The sequence below is a fragment of the Drosophila melanogaster genome, chromosome X (assembly GCF_000001215.4).
Source record: "Drosophila melanogaster chromosome X".
Classification (NCBI taxonomy): Eukaryota; Metazoa; Arthropoda; class Insecta; order Diptera; family Drosophilidae; genus Drosophila; species Drosophila melanogaster.
In genome coordinates, this window is record NC_004354.4 from 16,846,908 (window position 1) to 16,865,528 (window position 18,621).

An 18,621-nucleotide genomic window follows, 5' to 3' on the forward strand; every position below is an offset into this window, starting at 1 on the left:
GCTTACTTAATATTTAATTTAATTCCTGACTCACCTGGAATCGCCCCGCATTTGCTCCTCCTGTTGGCGAAATAAGGTTGCTTCTAAGAAGCTGTCCCAGTGATGCCTCGTACTCTGCGTGTAGCTGCAGCTGGGCATTCCTGGGCTTGGGCGTAATGTTAACAACCTCGGGGGCCACATCGTTGGCGGGACTTGGCGATGCCTTGTAGTGCTGCAGATGCTCACGCTGGTGAAGATTATTGTTGTGATGGTGCCGCTTGGGCGGTTTGGTGGCCAGAAAGTCGTCGATGGCATTGGATTTGATTGAGCCCGGTTGCCGCTTGGCCTCGAAGTACTCGTAGTAAATGGGATTAGACTTGGAGAGCGGCGGATCGAGTGACTGATCCTGGCGAGAGCCCTCCGTGGAGCTGGGCACAAAGACCAGCTGGGGTCGCGGTGTGTAGTTCACGGGATAGATCGGAATGGGCACGGCCACCGGCACAGGCACTCTTTCCACATATTTGGGTGAACTGTGTCTGGGCGGCGGTGGCAAGTAGGTGATTCCATTGTACTTGGGCTTATACGACGTTCGGATGGCGGGCAAGTGCACTGGAGGTCTGGAAGTGGTGGTGGTGGTGGTGGTGGTACTGGTCGTGGTACTGCTGGTCGTACTACTCGTGGTGCTGCTGGTCGTAGTCGGGGGTCTTCTCGTCGAGACACCGCCCTCGAGTCGGCTGAAGTGATCCGGCGGCGGTGGTAGGACTATGCCCGGTACCAGCGGACCTGGTGGCACGGGATTCGAGTAGTTGCTCCTGTACACGAACGTATAGGCTGGCGGATAGTACAACGAGGGATCATCCTCGTCGAAATCGCTGACATTGCCTGGAAGTGGGGAATCCCCTATGAGCGAACCATTGCCATTCAGTCCGTTGATCAGCCAGGGTCCCAGGAGCGGCGGAGTTCTCAGCAGGCCCTTGGACGCCACCGTGTCGTTAGAGGGGTAGAGCAGCCAGGGGGCATAGGGCGCCGGATAGACGTAGGCCGGACCGGTAGCCGGACCGGCGGCATCCGCGGACTTAGCTGCCGGAGATGCTGCAGTCGCTCCCGTCCGGGCAACAGGATGCGATGCGAGATTTTCAGCGGCGGCGCCTTGGTGGCCCTGGTAGTTGGCTCCCTTAGCGGATAGCGTTGCATTGCCAGCCGCCGGACGGAGGATCTCGAGTTGATTATCTCGGATAAGCTGCAGCGGCCCGTTCGGTTCGAGCTGCACGGGAAATGGAGGCGGCACTGCCGGATTTGCTGGCAACTTAATCTGTCTCCCTGGAGCATCATAGTCATCGATGGCCGGCCACGGGCCCTGCTGATTATCATCAGCCTCCTCGTTGAGAGAGCCACCCTTAATCACCAGCAGATGATCCTCGGCCAGCCAGATGTCCTCCTCGTTCAGTCCACCGTAGTTCCGCTCGTTATCCAGCGGCACCTCCGAGTTGCGGGCATAGCTCAGCACCCCTGGTCGCTTGGGAATGCGGCGGAAGAGCTCCTTTTCGATCAGCCCATACTTGCCATCCCTCACCTGATCCGCCAGCGTTTTCTTTTGGTCCTCTTTCGCTGGCTTTTTGGCCGGAGCATCGGCTTCCTTTCCGGATCCTGCGCTCAGCCGCAGGATGCCATTGTCCCAGTTGTCGAAGTCGTCGGGCTCATTGAGCAAAGCCTCATCATCGTCGGATTCCCGTTCCTTGTTGGAACTCGGAGTATTGGATCTGGGTGGAGGCAGCGGAGTTGTGGATCTCGAGATGCTCGGCGGATTACTAAATCTCGTCGTGGCTACCGTGCTGGTTAATCTCGGCCTAATCGATGGCTTGGCCAGTCGGTAGCTGCTGCTCGCTTTGCTACGCAAAGGAGTTTGCTTCGTCGTCGTGGTTGTTGTGGATGTTGAGGTGCTGGTCCTTTCCGTCGTGGAAGGACCGAAACTGGAGAAGGAGCTGTTGGCACTCACCGCCGACACCTCGTAGGTGGAGTGCCCCTGGGCATTGTGGATGTGACCGGCCACCAGGCGCTGAATCATTCGGGGCCTGTCAACGAAATCGGATTGGGAATCGCAGTCAGGGATCGGGAATATCACACATCTGTGCCATGGCACATAAATCAAAAGGCGGCACCCAAAATGGGCAGGCGCCTGGCAAGATCTCAAAAGGCAAAGACCACAATGAAGGTGGCGGACTCAGGTGAACCGAAGGTTTAAATACCGTGCACTTGAAGCTCTCAACTCACATTTAACTATTAATTCGAATATTTTTTTGATTTTATTGTTGAAATTTTCAATATTATCAATATATTTTTTATATCTTTTACACTCATATATAAACTAACTAACCATCCCTAGTCTTCCTATTGTAGGGTATTACTCACGTTTTTAGTGCGCCGCGACTGGAAGTGGTGCTGGAAGTGGTGCCGGCGCTGTCACTGGAACTGGGGCTGGAAGTGGGCGAGTGGGCGTGGTAGGGAATGACGGTGGGTGGCACGGACTGCCAGCTGCGTCGTATACTCGACTCGCCACTTAAATCCGGGGTATCACGCGGTTGTCTGGGGCCACGCACACTGCCCCGATCCCTCGACGATCTTCCAGCTGAAGCAGGAGCTCCCGTTGTTGTTGTTGCTGCTGTTGCTGCTGCTGCTGTGCTGCGTCGCCGCTGCAAGAGCCTACCGCTTGTTGTTGTTGTTGCTGTTGCTGCTGCTGCTGTGAGCGGCGGCAGAGGCGTCGCTGCGCTGCCACTGCGGCCGCGACTGCGAATCGGGGTCACCGTCACCGTTAAATCGATCGACTGCGTCGTGGGCGGACGACGCTGACGTGGCGCCCTCAGCGTTGGCGCCTCTGTGCTGGTTGTGGATACCGGCACGCCCCCCGCCCCCTGGAAAACGACCAAGCCTCGGCCGCGCTGTCGCGTCGCTGCCGGCGTCGCAGTTGATGCTGTTGTTGTTGGTGTCGTCGCCGTTGACAGCGCCGTCGACGCCAGCAGAGCTATCACTATCAAGTGCAAGGTTAACGATGCCATATCTACGGATCAAACGAAAGTCAAATAAGTTTTTTATGTAAAAATGTAACGCATAAAACATAGTCAACCTACGCATTAAAGCTTTACATTCCAAAGTATCTTAAGTTTCTAAAGATTTATATATTGTATTTCGCAGTTTATTTTCTTGCCTTTTTCTTATGTTTAAGCATTTCTTAAGTGTTCTAAGTCATTTATAATTAATTTCTTTTTAAAAGTGCAGTGATCATAATAATTGTATAAATTTAATTAGTACAAAGGATAGTATTGTTGTATTATATTAAGTGAAATATCTTTATCTATAGAAAAAGATAACGCATCTAATAAACCTCATAAGACAGCAATCACTTTGCTGGCCGAAAGAAAAGCAATGTGAATTGATTTGGCACACAAAGTGGATTTAATTATAAATCTCCTAAAAACCATAACCCTTCCGATTCCGAGATTCGATCTCAAATAATCCCTGTAGACAATGGACGTAAAGCAGGCGCATTCGGCCGTAAATCAATTGAAAATAGCAACAAATGTATGGCAAAAAAACCGTTCACTATCGTGTTTGTAGTTGTTGTTGCTGCGAGCGGTTAATTAACATGAATGAGCAGATAACAATAACAAAAATCAGCCGTAAAGTTTGAAGCACGCGTCGCTTGCAAAAAAACCAAAAACCAAAAGCCAAAAAAAAAAAAGGTGAAGACAAGCGAAAAAAAAACCTGAAGTCAAAAACGTTTTTGTTACCAAATGCACTTGAGCGCATCGTTGGAAAAAAAAGAGAGGGGTGCGATTCGTGAATTTTCAGCAATTCGATTGCACAATTAAAAGCAGGAAAAGCTGGGAAATTCATGAACGCAGAGTGGTATAATATAATTACAAATTTAACAAATTTATGAAATATGTAATACGTATTTAGATGGCACAATTGGATATGAGAATTCATACGAATAATTTAAGGAACTTTAAGTGTAACTACACTATGCAATAAAGAAGTTCTAATTCTTCAAGTTATAAAGCAAATCTAAAGGAAGTTTAGAAAAATGCAATCAAAGTGCCTGTCTGTGTTTTCTCACATTCAAATTTGCATTCACTCGATACATTTGTTAACAAAAAGTTCTACGAATTATGGAGCTCCATTTAATTGCACCTCCAATTAGACCTTTAAGACTGAGCTCCAAGTCCGATTTTCTTATGCCACTTGAAGGCGAAAGAACCTAGGCTTGTCCGCCCATCAATTTAATACAATCCAATCCAATCCAAGCCAAACCAATCCAATTCGATGCCAGTCACTTTCGACGCCCCGAAATGCCAAAAGCGAAATCAAGGACAGAGCTTTGAAGAAATCGAATCATAAATAACATTTTACTTTTGGTCTCTGTGTACTCTTGTCTTTTTTTTTTTTGATTTTCTCGAACTTCTTGTCGCTGGGCATTACTCATACGCGCCGTGGCTAATTGACCAAAAACGCGACAGGTTGAAGACTTTTTTCCACCGACTCGTACAGATATGTATGAATATATACGAGTATATATGGTATTTTTTCTATTTTTGTTTCTTTTTTATTATTGGCGCCCACAAGTGCAGGCGCCAAGCTTGAGGCATTTTGGTTGTTGGGCGCAGTTGCCAAACCCCGAAAAAAAAAAACAAAGCAAAGTGCAGTCACAAGAAATATATATATATATGTATATATATATATGCAGGGTGAGCACAAAAAATGGGGGAAAAATAGAAACAATCAAATGGAACGTGATTCGAAGCCGAACTGAAACTGAAACTGAAACCGTAAACGAAACCCAGTCCAAGACTAAGACTAAGCCCAAAACTGGACTGGGTACTGGACTTCGGAATGGACTAGGAATGCGTTGTATCGTGTGCCTTGCGCCTGTCCACGGCGCTCCAATTTCAGCCTTTGCTTTTAGCCCGCTTTTATTTGGCTTTTATTTTATTCGTAGAACCAGCGACGGCTGCCAAATTGTTGTTTGGCAATCAAAAAAAAAAAAAAAAAAAAGAAGTTGAAACAAAAAGCCAGGGGATAATCGCGGTTGGTAGGTTGCCCCAATGTTAAGCACACTCTCAAAGCAGATTGCTTGATAAATTACACATGAAATATATTTAAATTAAATATTAAATGTAATGAATATTGAGCACTTAATATATTATAATAAAATATGTACTAATAGTATATCTAATAAAATAATATATATAATTACTTACTTAAAGCAACTTTTTCATTTAATTGCTTACTTAATGATCTGAGTTTTCAATGGCACTTTTATGATTAAATTTCCATACTCTATAGTCTAGTGCATATACCCGTTCTGTTTAGATCGCTTTTGGGCGCAGGGTATCATAAACAGTAAATAATGAAAACTGTTCGCGTGCGCAGTGGTCGGTGCCTAACGGTGCCTGTAGTGGCCAAACCCCCGGTTACCCCGGCTACCACCGATCCCCCGGCTACCTTCGATCTCCGCCAGAGATTCGTCATAGAGGCGACCACGTTCCAGGCCAAGCCTTGGAGTCGCCGCCAGCCACATGGAGGCATTTTTCATAACCGCAACGAGGTAACTGCAAAGTGGCTTAATCTTTGAATTTGCCACTACTCGTAGTCGGCAATGGACATAGTTTGTATATTTCCATATAATATGGATTAAAGTTTTTAAATACCAATTAAAAGTTCTTTATAGATTTAACTGATCTATAATAAAATTCTGACTGTCCTATAATATTACTATCGCAATATTAGTATCTTTTGGCATTACTTAGATAGATATGTAAAGTTATCTATAAAAAATAGAGTTTAATTAAGGCAGTTAATGCTTTAATTGATTGATATTTGATATTTTAGCCATAATCCCCAACTGGCGCCATAAATCAAGGGTATCACCAGTCGGTACGACCGAACAAGCCCGCCTTTCTTAAAACATTTTTTGTGTTTCGTAGGCTTTTGTGTTTTGAATGAAAGGCAACGTGCTTGTTTTTGGCTATTGGCAATAAATAATTCTTTTTTGTTGCTGCGCCTGTTGCTTTACTTAAATTTAATTAGTTTATTTGAAAGCAGTTTGGGGCGATGGTGTCATAGATTAAATTGGACTCAATTCATTTTTTTTGTTTTTTTTTTTGTTACCCCGCAGTTTGCAGTTCGTGTTTTTGCTCGACATTATTATCTAATTGTTCTTGTTATTTTTTCATATTTATATCTTAGACATTCCTTTGGCTGTTCTCGATTTTTACAATACTCGTATTGTACCCAATGGACCAACTTTCCGTTTCCGCAACACTTTGTAACGCGGCACCATTCAAATGCGAACTGATGTTGGAATTTTGTGAACTATATTTTTGGCGGGTGGTGGCTAATAAATGAGTTTAGATGAGATTTTCGAATAAGCCAATGTACGCTGTGCTCTAGTTAATAGTAAATCAAAGAACAATAGAAGTAGCGAAGCAAGTCGAATGACAATAGGCTACCAAATTAAATGCTAAATGCTAATCAAAAATATTAAATTCGTGCTGCGGATTTAGAGCGGAGAAAGAAACTTTCCGTCCGTTGAAAATTGCGCAATCGAATACGAATAATCAAAATTAAAAATGCTGTAACTTCGCTTGGGCGTAACTGGCAAACCGAATTGGAGTGAAGGTTAATCGGCGATGGTCGATGATTGATAGGAATGGAAAGGTGCAATGCTTTATGGGTAGTGTAACAACCACCATGGAGGTGGTAATTCAAAAATATATTATGCTAAACTAGAGCACGAAATAATGTATAGTTAATAGATATATAACAATTTGTTAGAGTATCGATTATAGACTAGTTGGCAAGTGAAAGACCGCCAGTGGTAGTGATATGTTTATGATGTTTACGGATTCCTTCATCCTTAATAAGCTTAACACGGCACCTGAGGCCAGGCTGAAACCAAAAACCGAATCGAGATCTTAACATGGCGAATAGAGTAAGTCACTCGGTTATCGCAGCCCAGAAATCAGCGACAGGAAAATGGTACAAAGCAGCGAACAGTGGGAAAAACAAAACAAAATGTTAACCGCCACGAGGCTTCACTGTGGGGGCGAACTACCCTGGATATCGTGGACACCCCTCAGACTCCTCCAGACCGCAGACTGGATACCCCGCATAGTCCAGTCTACGATCCCCAGAAGTTGGGACATGATCGTTCGGTTTGCATACATATATATATTTTGCCGCCAAAGCGAAATATTTGTATTTGTGGCGTTGTTTCGCGTTGATACCTTTCGTTGAACGCTCGCAATGGTCTGGAATTTTAAATAAATGCGATTTAGTTGTGCAACAATTTGCCTTGCTTTACTTCTTTTTCCCCCAACTTATTGCTCTATTTTCTTGGACGCCACTTGCTCGGTGAATTTATGGTACATAATTAAAGTAACAAAAAAGCGGCCTGTCTCTTGCCTGAGAATAACAAAATGGCAAACAATATCAGGGGCAATGCAACACAGAAATACCTCATATTCATTTTGGTTTTAATTGTTGCATATCGCAATTATTGAAAACCAATAAAGATTTTTTTTATGTTTTTTGTCAGTTCTATGTAATGCAATTTAAACACTTTGCGGTCTTACGTATTTTGCATTCAATATTAAGTGATTTTGTTAAACGAACGCTAATCAATTAGGTCGTATAAATAATATAGAATAAATAAAAATTTTAAGATATCACATTGGCTTTTACAGGGTATCATGTGTGGCTGAGACATCACGGCTTTGCGTAAGCTCTTAACAATTTTATATGAAGTATTATCGTTGGTCTTACGTTGGTTTCTGTTTCTGTTTATTGGCAACGAATATCAAGAGGCACTCGGCGCATTAACCAACCCAAGTTAAGCTAGCATTATTTACACCCCGGTCCAAGTAAATAGTTCTGCGAGCAAGCAAATCTTAATACTTAAAAGTAAAAAAAGAAAGTGCTTACTAATGCAAGTGCGAATGCCAAAATAGGATTTAATAAATTATTTCTTGATGACAGAAAGTCGCATTCATTTAAGAGATAATTTTAATTTTGAAAATCCTTCAATATATTGGATATTAACTAGCTAATTTACCTTAAAAGATAACTAATTGTTCGTTTTTTTTTAGTGTTTCTAAACCCACACCTAGTATTTTGAACTCGTCTGTGTGTATGTATTTCATTCTGTATTCCGGCGGCTCTGGTGTGAAAGCGAGAGTCCGTCGTCGTTGTTATTATGGATAAAGTTATGCTCGGCGCGTAACTGGGCCAGCAACAACAACGAGAAATGTTTACAAAATATTCATTGATTTAAAATGCGGTATTTCTGAGTTTATTGCTATGCTTGTTTTTTTTTTTTGTTTTTGAGGGAATTTTATTGTTGTTGCGGGTTGATTGATCAGGCTGCAGTGTGTGATGCAATTATGAGGGAGTAGTTTTTTGTTACAGTTTAAAGTAAACATTCCCCCCCTCACCACTCTATCGACATATGCGGCGTATGCGTAATATTTGGGCATGCATTCCGCGCATTGCGCATTCGCCACTTGGGCCGCAGCTAGAAATATTAAACCCTCAATTAAGCGGAAATCTTGTGTCATTCGCAGAGCAGTGTTGTTGGGCGTGTCTTTTTCGACTGCAAACGAAATTGCAGACCCAGCGCGAAACAAGTAATAACAAAAAAAAACACTTGATTTGGGGGGCAAATCGTTGGAATTTGGTGGAATAAAACCTGGGGGGAACTGGGCGTGGGAAGCGTGCAGCAAAAGCCAAACCAAACAACTTCATTATGCAAAGTGCCCAGAATGCCCCCTTCGTCGTGGCTGCTCCCCACTACCCACTCCCCACTCCCCACTGTCTATTTCCCATTCCCATCATGATTTTGCCCTAATGACAAGCTGCCTACTTAGCTCTCTATATATTTAGTTAACCAACTTGTAAAGCCATTCGATTCGATTCGATTCGATTCGTGTGCCGGTTCAAACGAAAAGGGCGACAGCAGTTGCTTCGATTTTATGGGAACAGAAACGATATGCATCGATTGAACTTTATTGGTTCCTTAAAGTACATTTTACATTAAGCTATATACGATTATAGCAGCATTACAATAGAAAAGCGGAAAAACTAATGACAATGCTTAGATTGTCGGCTACTCCTATTGATGTGAAAGCTATTGAATCCATAGTACCCAACTCCTTTTTTGCGGCCACAAGAGCACAAGAGCTTAGTGAAATGTTCCCACCTAAAACCGCAAATGAATCACGTAGTTTTGAGCTCCCCCAAAATCAAATTGCTCACGGCTCCAATACATGCAACACATATTGCATGTTGCATGTTGCGGGTTGCTGGTTGTTTGTCGGCTTGGCCGGTGATTGACACCTTTTAACTACCGTGACGCAATCGGGGCGACCAACAGCCGGGCTTTGCGATCCGAGTGACACATTTCCACAGGTTTTTCCAGCACCGGCCACCCACCGGCTTTTCCCATGGGGGGGGAAAATTGATCTATCCTCCTGCGAAAAACTCGAATTTCGTACTGAATTTTCATCCGATAATCTATAATTATAATTGCCACTCACCACGGCGGCTCGGCGAAAAGCCAATGAAAATTTCCCAACCGCACTTATGCAACGTCGATCTGGAATGGATCGTTTCGGATCCAAGCGCTATATAGCCACGCCCCGATCTCGAGGCCCTCCCGTCGAGTTGCGATTCAGTTTCGCCCGTCGCACATTTAGTTAGCATAATTCGCTGTCTAATTGTCAACGACAGGCGAAGAATGCGGTTTTCACACCGCGAAAATAATTCCATTTTTATTTAACAAGCTTGTCTAAATAGTGAAAAGCTTATAAGCTTTACTTTACTTTACTTTATATAATGAAACATAGTTCTTAAACTTCTGAAGCATTTTAATGCATTAACTATTAACTTGGATTTTTCTCAGTGCTGTCATTGTCAATACTCTTCCTTATTTTTTTGCAGTGTGCTTCGGTTCCCGTTTTTAATTGAGCTGAGGTGAGCTACACCCACCGCTTAGTTGGGACGCAACATGATCGACTAATTCCAATACCTACATACATATATCTAGACAGTAGAACCGATCAAAAGCGTATTACATCGCACGAGGGACAACCAGTGAGATACAATCTAAGCAGGAAACTTATGAGTGCAGAAAAAAATGGGTGAAAAATGGGATTGACTGTGCTATGAAAGTTGAAGTAATAAATTAATGAGATTAGGTGTTTGTATCATTTGTTACTAGCTGCCAATAATGAAGTTGTGATTGTGATTATTTGCGCATTCATATTAATTAGCTGATTAAATGTTGGCCACGTTGGCATTCAATTAATATACATACAAATTCAAATTTGGAGTTTTCAATTTAAGCAAAAAAAAAACCCCCACCCCCATTAACCACCTTGATAAGCAAAGGTTAATGCATTTCCGTTTCCGCGGGCCAAGTGTTTCTACTTCCACCATTGATTTCCTTTTGGAAACTTTGCGTTTTTCAAATCGCCGGTAAAATTGGTTTGTGCAACTCACCTTTGGGTCTTGAGATATCACAGAATGGTTTTTGTGCATAAGAAAACGGCGACACTTGCTGTTGGTTTTTCTTTTTGTTGTTTGTGTTTTTTTTTTATCTTCGTTTGGTTTGTTCCTAAAGTTGTCGTTCTTGAATGTTATTATTTTCGTTTCTGGGGTTTCTTGTTTCGGTGTGAACCAAAAGATTTCCAGCAATTTTCTGGCTATTTTCGCGCTTGGCCTTTGTGCTTTTTGCTCCACTTGGGTATCTGGCAGAGCCGGGAGTTATTTACGCTACTTTTTTATGATTTTCGCAAATTACTTTTCGTTGGGCAACTTTTGGTGTTGTTGTTGTTGTTTATTGTTGTTGTCGTTGCTGCTGGACATATTTCCGCTGGCAGCAACAACATGACGCGGCGTTCTGGCCGCCAATCAATGAACTGCAAGAGGTTAAAGAAAAGTTTATTATTATCGAATTAGAACCAGATATAGATATAAAACTTTGTTGATAAACACAATCAATTATGGCCAAAAAAAAGTAGAAAAATAGCAAATGGTTTGGGTTTACGAAAGTGGTGATATTCGTACTTAAAGTAGGAATAATTTAATTTAAATTGAAATATTATGTAAGCAATGCAGTATAACTGAAACGTTGTTGTTAAATCCAATTAGTTGTAAGCTCAGATTGCCACAAAATTCAATCAATTCAAACCGCTGAAAGTGGAGCTGATTTACCGATCTCTGGTGCTTAATATCCACAACAAGAATGGTAATGAAACCGCTGGCAGCACAAAAAAAAACGCAATCCAAAGTGTAATTACTATTTTAATTAGGAGATTTATAAGCGAAGCCAGCTCAGTTCTACGATTTCCACTATTTCCTCGGGCGAAAGGCGGAAGTCCATAGTTTGGCCAACGATTTGTGTTTGGATTTCTGTTTCGGTGTGGATGCAACACCTGGCGAGACTGTCACCATCCATTTGGATGAGTGTCCATCTGCCTTCCGTTTCACGTAATTGCCGCATTAAGAAGAGAAATGATAAATAAGCAAGCATATTTTCCACACTCGTTTGTTGCAGTACATCAAAATTACATTAGGCCAACCGTGTGAGCAACGCCGACTGACCCATTTATCGAGTGCCGACCGTCGTCTCACCCAGTTGACTGTGATGTGTTAATTAGTCAAATGTTGGCCAACACTCTTGGCCCAACTTGGCCATGTTTGACTTGGCTTTCAAGTGTACTTAGCTTTTTCCGCGGGCCGGTGGAAGCACTTTGAAGCACATTTTTGAATTGCTTAAATGGATTAATTGTTTCATTTGTCAATGTATAATTTTAATGCGTTAGCTGACTAGTTTGTTTTTTTTTGTATTTTAAGCTATATACTGTTTGCCCAGATGATTTCTAAAAAAATGAAAGCAGGATATACAAATCGTTCCATATCACGTATCAAATGAATTGCAAGAGTTTTACGTATTCTTAACGTATTATTTAACTAAATTAAAAATTCCAATCAAGCCTTAAAAATCCACTTTCCTGTGTTAATCAACTGCTTACCATTGCTTTCATATCTACTCCTCGTAAATGGGCAATCAATCTCACGTAATGTTCCTCCCTTTTGCTTTGCCTCATTTCCTTTGTATTATTTTTCAGTTTATTAAGATTTTGCAATATTATTTCTGGCATCTGCCACACTCTGTGCATATATCGCATTGGTGTTTTCCTGCGTGCATTGCTTTTGTATGCAAGGCACAAAAATGCCAGGCAACGAGAAAAAAAAGGCAAAATAAAGTCGGCAAAAATGATTTAATAAGTCGCCGAGCAGCAACAAAAACCCACAGGCAACCGGATATCGGAGTCGAAGTTGAAGTTGAAACTGAGTAAGTGTTTTGCAATTTCCCTAAGATTTCCATGAGTCGACTGCTCTCTGTATCTGTATCTGTATCTGTTGCTGTTGCTGCTCAGATGAACATACTTGCATCTGTGTGGCATGTTGCAATTGAACATGTGCGTTTGCCACATGATCGGCGGTTCCTCAATTAAACAGTACTTGCATATACAATTTTTATTTGTTTTTGCCATCCATCGTTAAGCTCCCGAAAATTAAGTGCAGCCAAAGCCGATTAATGGCTAAGCGTTTTAATGCCACCAACTCGAAGTGTTGATCATCATGAGAGCAACAATTGGACACCAAACACCGAGCACCAAACACAAGTGCACAGTAAGAAAAATCAGAAACATTATGTAATATTCATTTTTTCTTCTTCCCATTTCCCACTTGAGTAAACGAATTTGAATAGGTTAATATGCCCATATGATCTTGATTTATTAATTTTGACTCATTAAACGTTATATAAAAAAGATTTATAAAATACATTTATAGACGCATAAACCCATAAATAATAAATTTAAAGTGTAAAAGAAAAGGTATAAAAAATATGTGACTGAATAATTTATTTTCATTGCAATAAATCAAATTTTGAAATATTTTACATTTAAAAAAGTGCAAGTACTCATTCAAATACATTTTTTTTAGCCACTCAATGAATTTATTTGCTTAATATTGTATTTATGTAAGTATAATTGCATTTTTTGCAGTGCTGCAAACACCGATCGGCGGACAAAAAACACTTGATTTACGAGTTCCGTTCGCAGAAGCTGCAACTACGTGGAAGCTGCAGTCGTGGATGCCACTTGACTCATTTGCGGCACTCATCCACTCGCCGAATTCATTCATTACGGGGACAGCCGATCTGCCACCAATAATTGTTATTTTATTGTTTAATCGCCGACAACGACGTTGTTTGCTTTGATTTTCGCCGTCGATTTGCCCCATGAATAATAGAGTTGTTTTTTTTTTTTTCTTTTCCTCTGAGCTGTGAACGGAAGGCATTGGCATTACGACCGCGGGTGATTCGAACATGATTCGACAGCAGATTCGTTTGTCTGGTTGAGTGCGAGTACTATACCCCATCTTTGGCCCGCAATGCGATTGCGATCGATTTGATCTCGTTTTTATGGCGATTGATTGTTACAAGGTTTTCGTTTGCCACACGCTCTCTTTCAAGGTTAATGTGGGTGGATTGAAAAACGGAAAAGTGCCTGGTGGCATATATTGAAAAATTTACCATCAATTGGGGTATTGAAATCCCACAAGTTACTTACAACAAGTATGGATGTCTGGATAAATAACAATTAGAATAAGTAGTCTATTTACCCATGCTAACATTATGGTGTATCCACGGCAATTAAAGAGCACTTCACTTTCAGTTCCCATCGCTGGTCATAAGACCGAAATTAGAATAAACCACCGATCATTATGCAAATGCGAGTAATGAGCGGCATCACATCTCGCTTTTGTGGGTCGCCAATTGCGGTTCGCTTTTACTAATTCGGCTTAATTAAGGTGTTGCGGCGTTAATGAACCGAGCCGGCACAGTGGGCCAATAGCTTCAGTTTCAGCTGCCTGTTTTTTTGTTTTTCTCCTTGGCCTCTTCTTGCCCCTTGTCATCCATCGAGTGAAAGAAGGGCAAAAGTCAAGACGTTAAAAACAAACGGCAGACAAAGAGGCAACTTTCCCGCTGTCAACAATGGGCAGGCTGGCTGTCAGGTGGGCGTGGCATCCGAGCTGTTCACATGTGTCTGTTTTCGAGTGCGCCTACTGTCTACTGTCTGCAGTCAGCAGTTTGTAGCCCAACGCTAATGACAATGACTGGGTGGGTAAAAGTGGAGTGCCGCCAGAGAAATGCTCGGATTCGGATTCGCACAGCACTGAGAAAGCTGTGGAAAACGAGTGACTTTGGCCCTAGAATCATGTTTTTATTATAATATGCACATATGGCATAGGGCACTTTAGAGATCTAGAAAGCGACGGAAAGTTTGCAGACTTGCATAAAAGTGGAGGAAAGCAAATAGCTATGGTTTAGATGAGAGCAAAAAAAAGTAACAAAATATTTAACATATTAAACGGATGCAAAACAATCGTAAAGATCTTAGTTTCATATTGAATATTGAAGAAGTAATGTGAACTTGCGCCTCCAAGTTCTTAGCTTAAGTCTTTTGATTTGCATATATTCCTTCAAGGGTAATCAATGTTATTTTGGTCTATTCTACGACTAGAATTTTTTGCTGATTCAGCAGCAGCTCGAAGCAACCTGACACCCTTCTAAAATTGTGAAAGGAACCCATGACAGATCATTAAATCTGCAGAAAATGTTCTGCTTTGTTTTTTTGTTCGTTTCGGCCAAATCAACCCACACACACATGCGTAGCACGATTAAGTATTAAATAAGCTAACGCACTAAGGGGCTGCGACATGATCATTATGCAGATTTATGACTTCAACACTTGCAACTGATAGTGAGGCCAGCCCCCCTTGTTGCCCCTTTTGCACCCCCGCCCCTGGCCATTTCGTTGTTAACAAAGTTGTTTGTTTATGAGGCGCTTGGCTTGAATTATGGCTGCAAATTAACAACAATTTAACGGCCCCGACTTGTCGCCAACATCCACAGCCATTAACAACGACACTTGGTCGGATCGTATGGTATCGTATAGGATAAGTACCGGGTCATATATATACATACGTATATAGACATTTACCGATCGGAACATATGTTGGGCCCATATCTATGTAGGCCCCAAGTGGGCGTTTCGAATTGGCTTTAATTAATCAGTTTGACATAGTACTCAGCTTTAATTAAATTCAATTTTAAGAATCGATCACTCGATCGGTCAGATTGAAAAATGGTTATTAAGCTATTGCGAAATCTTGTCTGGGCTAAACGCTCTAATTGGTTTTACGTTAATTTGCACTATTTTTTTTACTGCCTTATAATGTCCCCGATAACTGTTTAATTGCCAAACGTTAACAAGGAGCCCACTGAAAACTCTAAAATTTGTTGCATGCAACTTAGTACGTACGAGTATATAGCTTTCCAGTTCGCCCCCAGTGCCACGCCCCCTCGATAAGACGGGGGTACTGGGGCGTTGCGAACTGTCGGTCAGCAAAATGTTTGTTTAAACTGCGCTTTGGCAGCCAACGAAATGGAAACACCAAAGGTTACAGTAAGGCAGGCAGTTTAAAATGCTATTTCGCTATTATTATTATTTATTATCAACAATTTTAAATGCATAAAATTTTAAATGCCAATTTTTAATAATTTCCAATGAGTGTGTTTTTACTCCAAGAGGCGTATATGTGACATAAAAATGTACAAAATTCAAAATTATTAGAAACTTAGTTATGCATAACAACCCAAAAACACACTTATAGTTACTGAAATTATATTTCTTATAATTTAAGTTATGGTTGTTGAGTCATTACCACTAATGCATTATTTTTGCTATACAGAAAATAATTTTTAACTTCCAAAAACTATTTTGCCGTTTGTATGCTTTTGAAATACAAAGATCTTTACTAGTTAAATCAATGAATAATACTACTAAACATAATTCAAAAAGAAATCCAAAAACGGTGTTACTATTTGTTCGAGTATTTTCCTTAGCATGCTGGATAGAATGTGTGTGTGTCGATTGCAATTAACTAGCTAGAAATATGATCGGACCAAGAAGCAAACCAGACAAACACCCCTTCCCCCCCTCCCCCCGTCGCTGTACCCCCTTTGTTACGCCCCTTTGACCCGGTGGCTTTCTGCTTTGCATTTGTCGCCTGTCGCTCGTCTGGTTTATTGCACTTTTGGCAGCTAATATTTATTAACCATAATTATCGGTTGCCGCCGGCCGTTCTAACTGTACGCGATCTTTTGGGCACGGCTTCCGGGCCAGACCAACTAGCCTTAATTGCCAACAAGAGTAGCTAAAGCTGCCACAGCAGCAGCGGCAACATCATGCAAATTACTTGACTTGACTATGAATCTAAATCGAGTGGGCTGGCTAAATTCAATTCAAATTGATAGATGGGCCGAGGTGAGGACAGGCAAGTATTGTGGCCACAAAAAAGCGCCAACTCATCTTTCACCGCAAGTCCATTTTCCGAAAAGTGGAAAAGCGGCACGGAAATTATGAGGCGCTTTTCTTTTTGGCATTGAATGGAAATGGAAATGCGCGAAGGTAGCCAAAGTGAATGTCTGCTGTTGATGTTGCCACTTGCCACCGTTGGTGTTGCTTGTCCCCAGTTGCCAGTTGCTATTTGATGTTGCTACTGTTGCAGGTGGGCAAGCGAAATCTTTTTTTTTTTTTTTTTGGCCGGAAGCATCGACAAATTTGCACTAAATGGCGCCATGGCACGCGCATCATCATCATCAACATAATCATCGTCTTTTTGGCCATTCAACAGATTATGCTGATGGTTTTATTATTTCATTTTTTTTTGCTTTTGCAATTGCTCGCGCTTCGTGATTTAATTTATTTTCATCTGGTTTGAGGGTTTTTTTTTTCGTTGTTGCTTAAATTAAAAGGCGCTCGGTTGGATGTAGTTGGTTGGCTAAGAAAAAAGTACTAAATTGATAGATAAACCGATTTAATGGGCAGATAATAAACGAGTATTAAAATCCCAAAAAGTTACATTGGTGTATATCGACGAATAGAAGAGCGTTGAATAGGTAAACATTATGGCCAACTGTGTTTGACTACAATAAATATTTGAACAGAAAAGGGGTTGCTATAAAAATAATTGAAAAAAAAAAAAAACTTAAGACCGATTAAATTAACATCTGCACAAAGAAGTTTATAATTTCGTTTAAAATATCAATTGTATTGCACAAGGAGCAAAAAAACACTTACTTAACATAACATACATTGCACTCACCCCGAAAACATGTGTGTACGATTGGCAGACGTTTCTAAAAAGATAATGAAATACAACAATAAGTTTAATAAGCCAGACTAAAACCAATACGTAACATTATAAAATTGCGTTCACCAGTTAACATTGTATATTCCCTGTTAAATCTCCCATTGCAATATTGCCATTTCGCACTCAGAATTTCCCAGCGTTAAAATTCGTATGGGGAAAAAACGAAAGACTTAGGACACAAACTTGCCAGTTATTTAAGCTTACGCGCAATTGAAATGACAAATGCCACAATGCATATGCCTAGATGACGCAAGTGGCTACAGACTTAACCACTTGGTCTGGTTTTTTATATTTTTTTTGTTGTTGTTAGTCCCTCTATAATTTGCTTGGTATGCGTGCGCGTTCGATGCATTTTTCCTTTATTTCTCTGCTTGGTGGCACGATAATTTTCATTTTTTTGTTTTTTTCATTGCACCGCCGCCGTTTGTTGCCTGCCAATAAAAGTCTTTGTCAACGGTTTTGTTGTTGTAATCAAGTCACACGCATGCGCAACGAAGTCAGATATTTCAGCTATTTTCTGCGGCATGCACTCTTCATTTGCATTTAATTCCAGCGAAAGAAATAAAACACATAAGCATGTATATATCCATCCATTTCCCCATCCCTCTCCATCCATCCGTTTGATAATTAAATCGCTTTTAATTGCCCTCAACCGTAATAAAAACAATATGTGGCAATTGTGAGAACCCGCAGAAGCCATTGACATATGGCATCGACATCGGCATCGCCATCGCCATCGGAATCGGAATACGGAATATGGCAACGATTGCTAAATATATTGCCAACCATTTGTCCAACCAGATATTGTTCGGTCTGAGTTATTTGCCTTTGCCGCCGTGCCACAAGACAAACGATATGCATTCATTGCTTATGACAGCAATTAATGCATATTCCAATGGCCCTTGAAACGAATTGCAGATCGGATCGGCAAAGTGGGATGGTCGATGGTTTTCCGCTCAGAAAAAAAATGATTTATATATGTATGTGTATTTTTCCGCCTGAAAGGTCAATGCTTTTTAAGAGGTTTTTGAAATTCATTACATATAAATGAAAAGTGCGTCGAATTAACACATTTACTTTCAATATTTTCAAATCGCGTAAATACATTTTATTTAGGTTCAATGGAACTAGATAAGCTGTTCTTTTTTAAAAGTCAGAAGTATAAAATAGAATATAATTATAAGCACATTTAGCATTTGTAATAATCACATACAGTAAAATGTTAAATGCAGATTTCCTAGCATTAGCCACACGAAACAATTTCCCAAGGGTCTTTCCACCAAAAACTAAAATGAC

At 41.2% G+C, this 18,621-nt stretch overlaps 1 protein-coding gene across 3 annotated transcripts in view; it reads right to left on the bottom strand.

Moving 5' to 3' along the window:
- Nucleotides 1-18,621, bottom strand: part of CG13003 (uncharacterized protein) — a 31,738-nt gene that overhangs the window by 2,101 nt on the left and 11,016 nt on the right. For 2 of the 3 annotated variants that reach the window (NM_001169308.3, NM_001272700.2), the window contains exons 2-5: nt 17,278-17,311; nt 10,534-10,952; nt 2,389-3,034; nt 35-2,051 (exon numbers count right to left, since the gene is read on the bottom strand). In NM_001169308.3, the coding sequence (NP_001162779.1) occupies nt 35-2,051; nt 2,389-3,032 (2,661 nt within the window). In that variant the 5' untranslated portion in view covers nt 3,033-3,034; nt 10,534-10,952; nt 17,278-17,311. Of the gene's footprint in view, nt 1-34; nt 3,035-6,224; nt 6,330-10,533; nt 10,953-17,277; nt 17,312-18,621 lie in introns of those variants that run through there. The other variant, NM_132944.3, reaches the window with a different exon arrangement.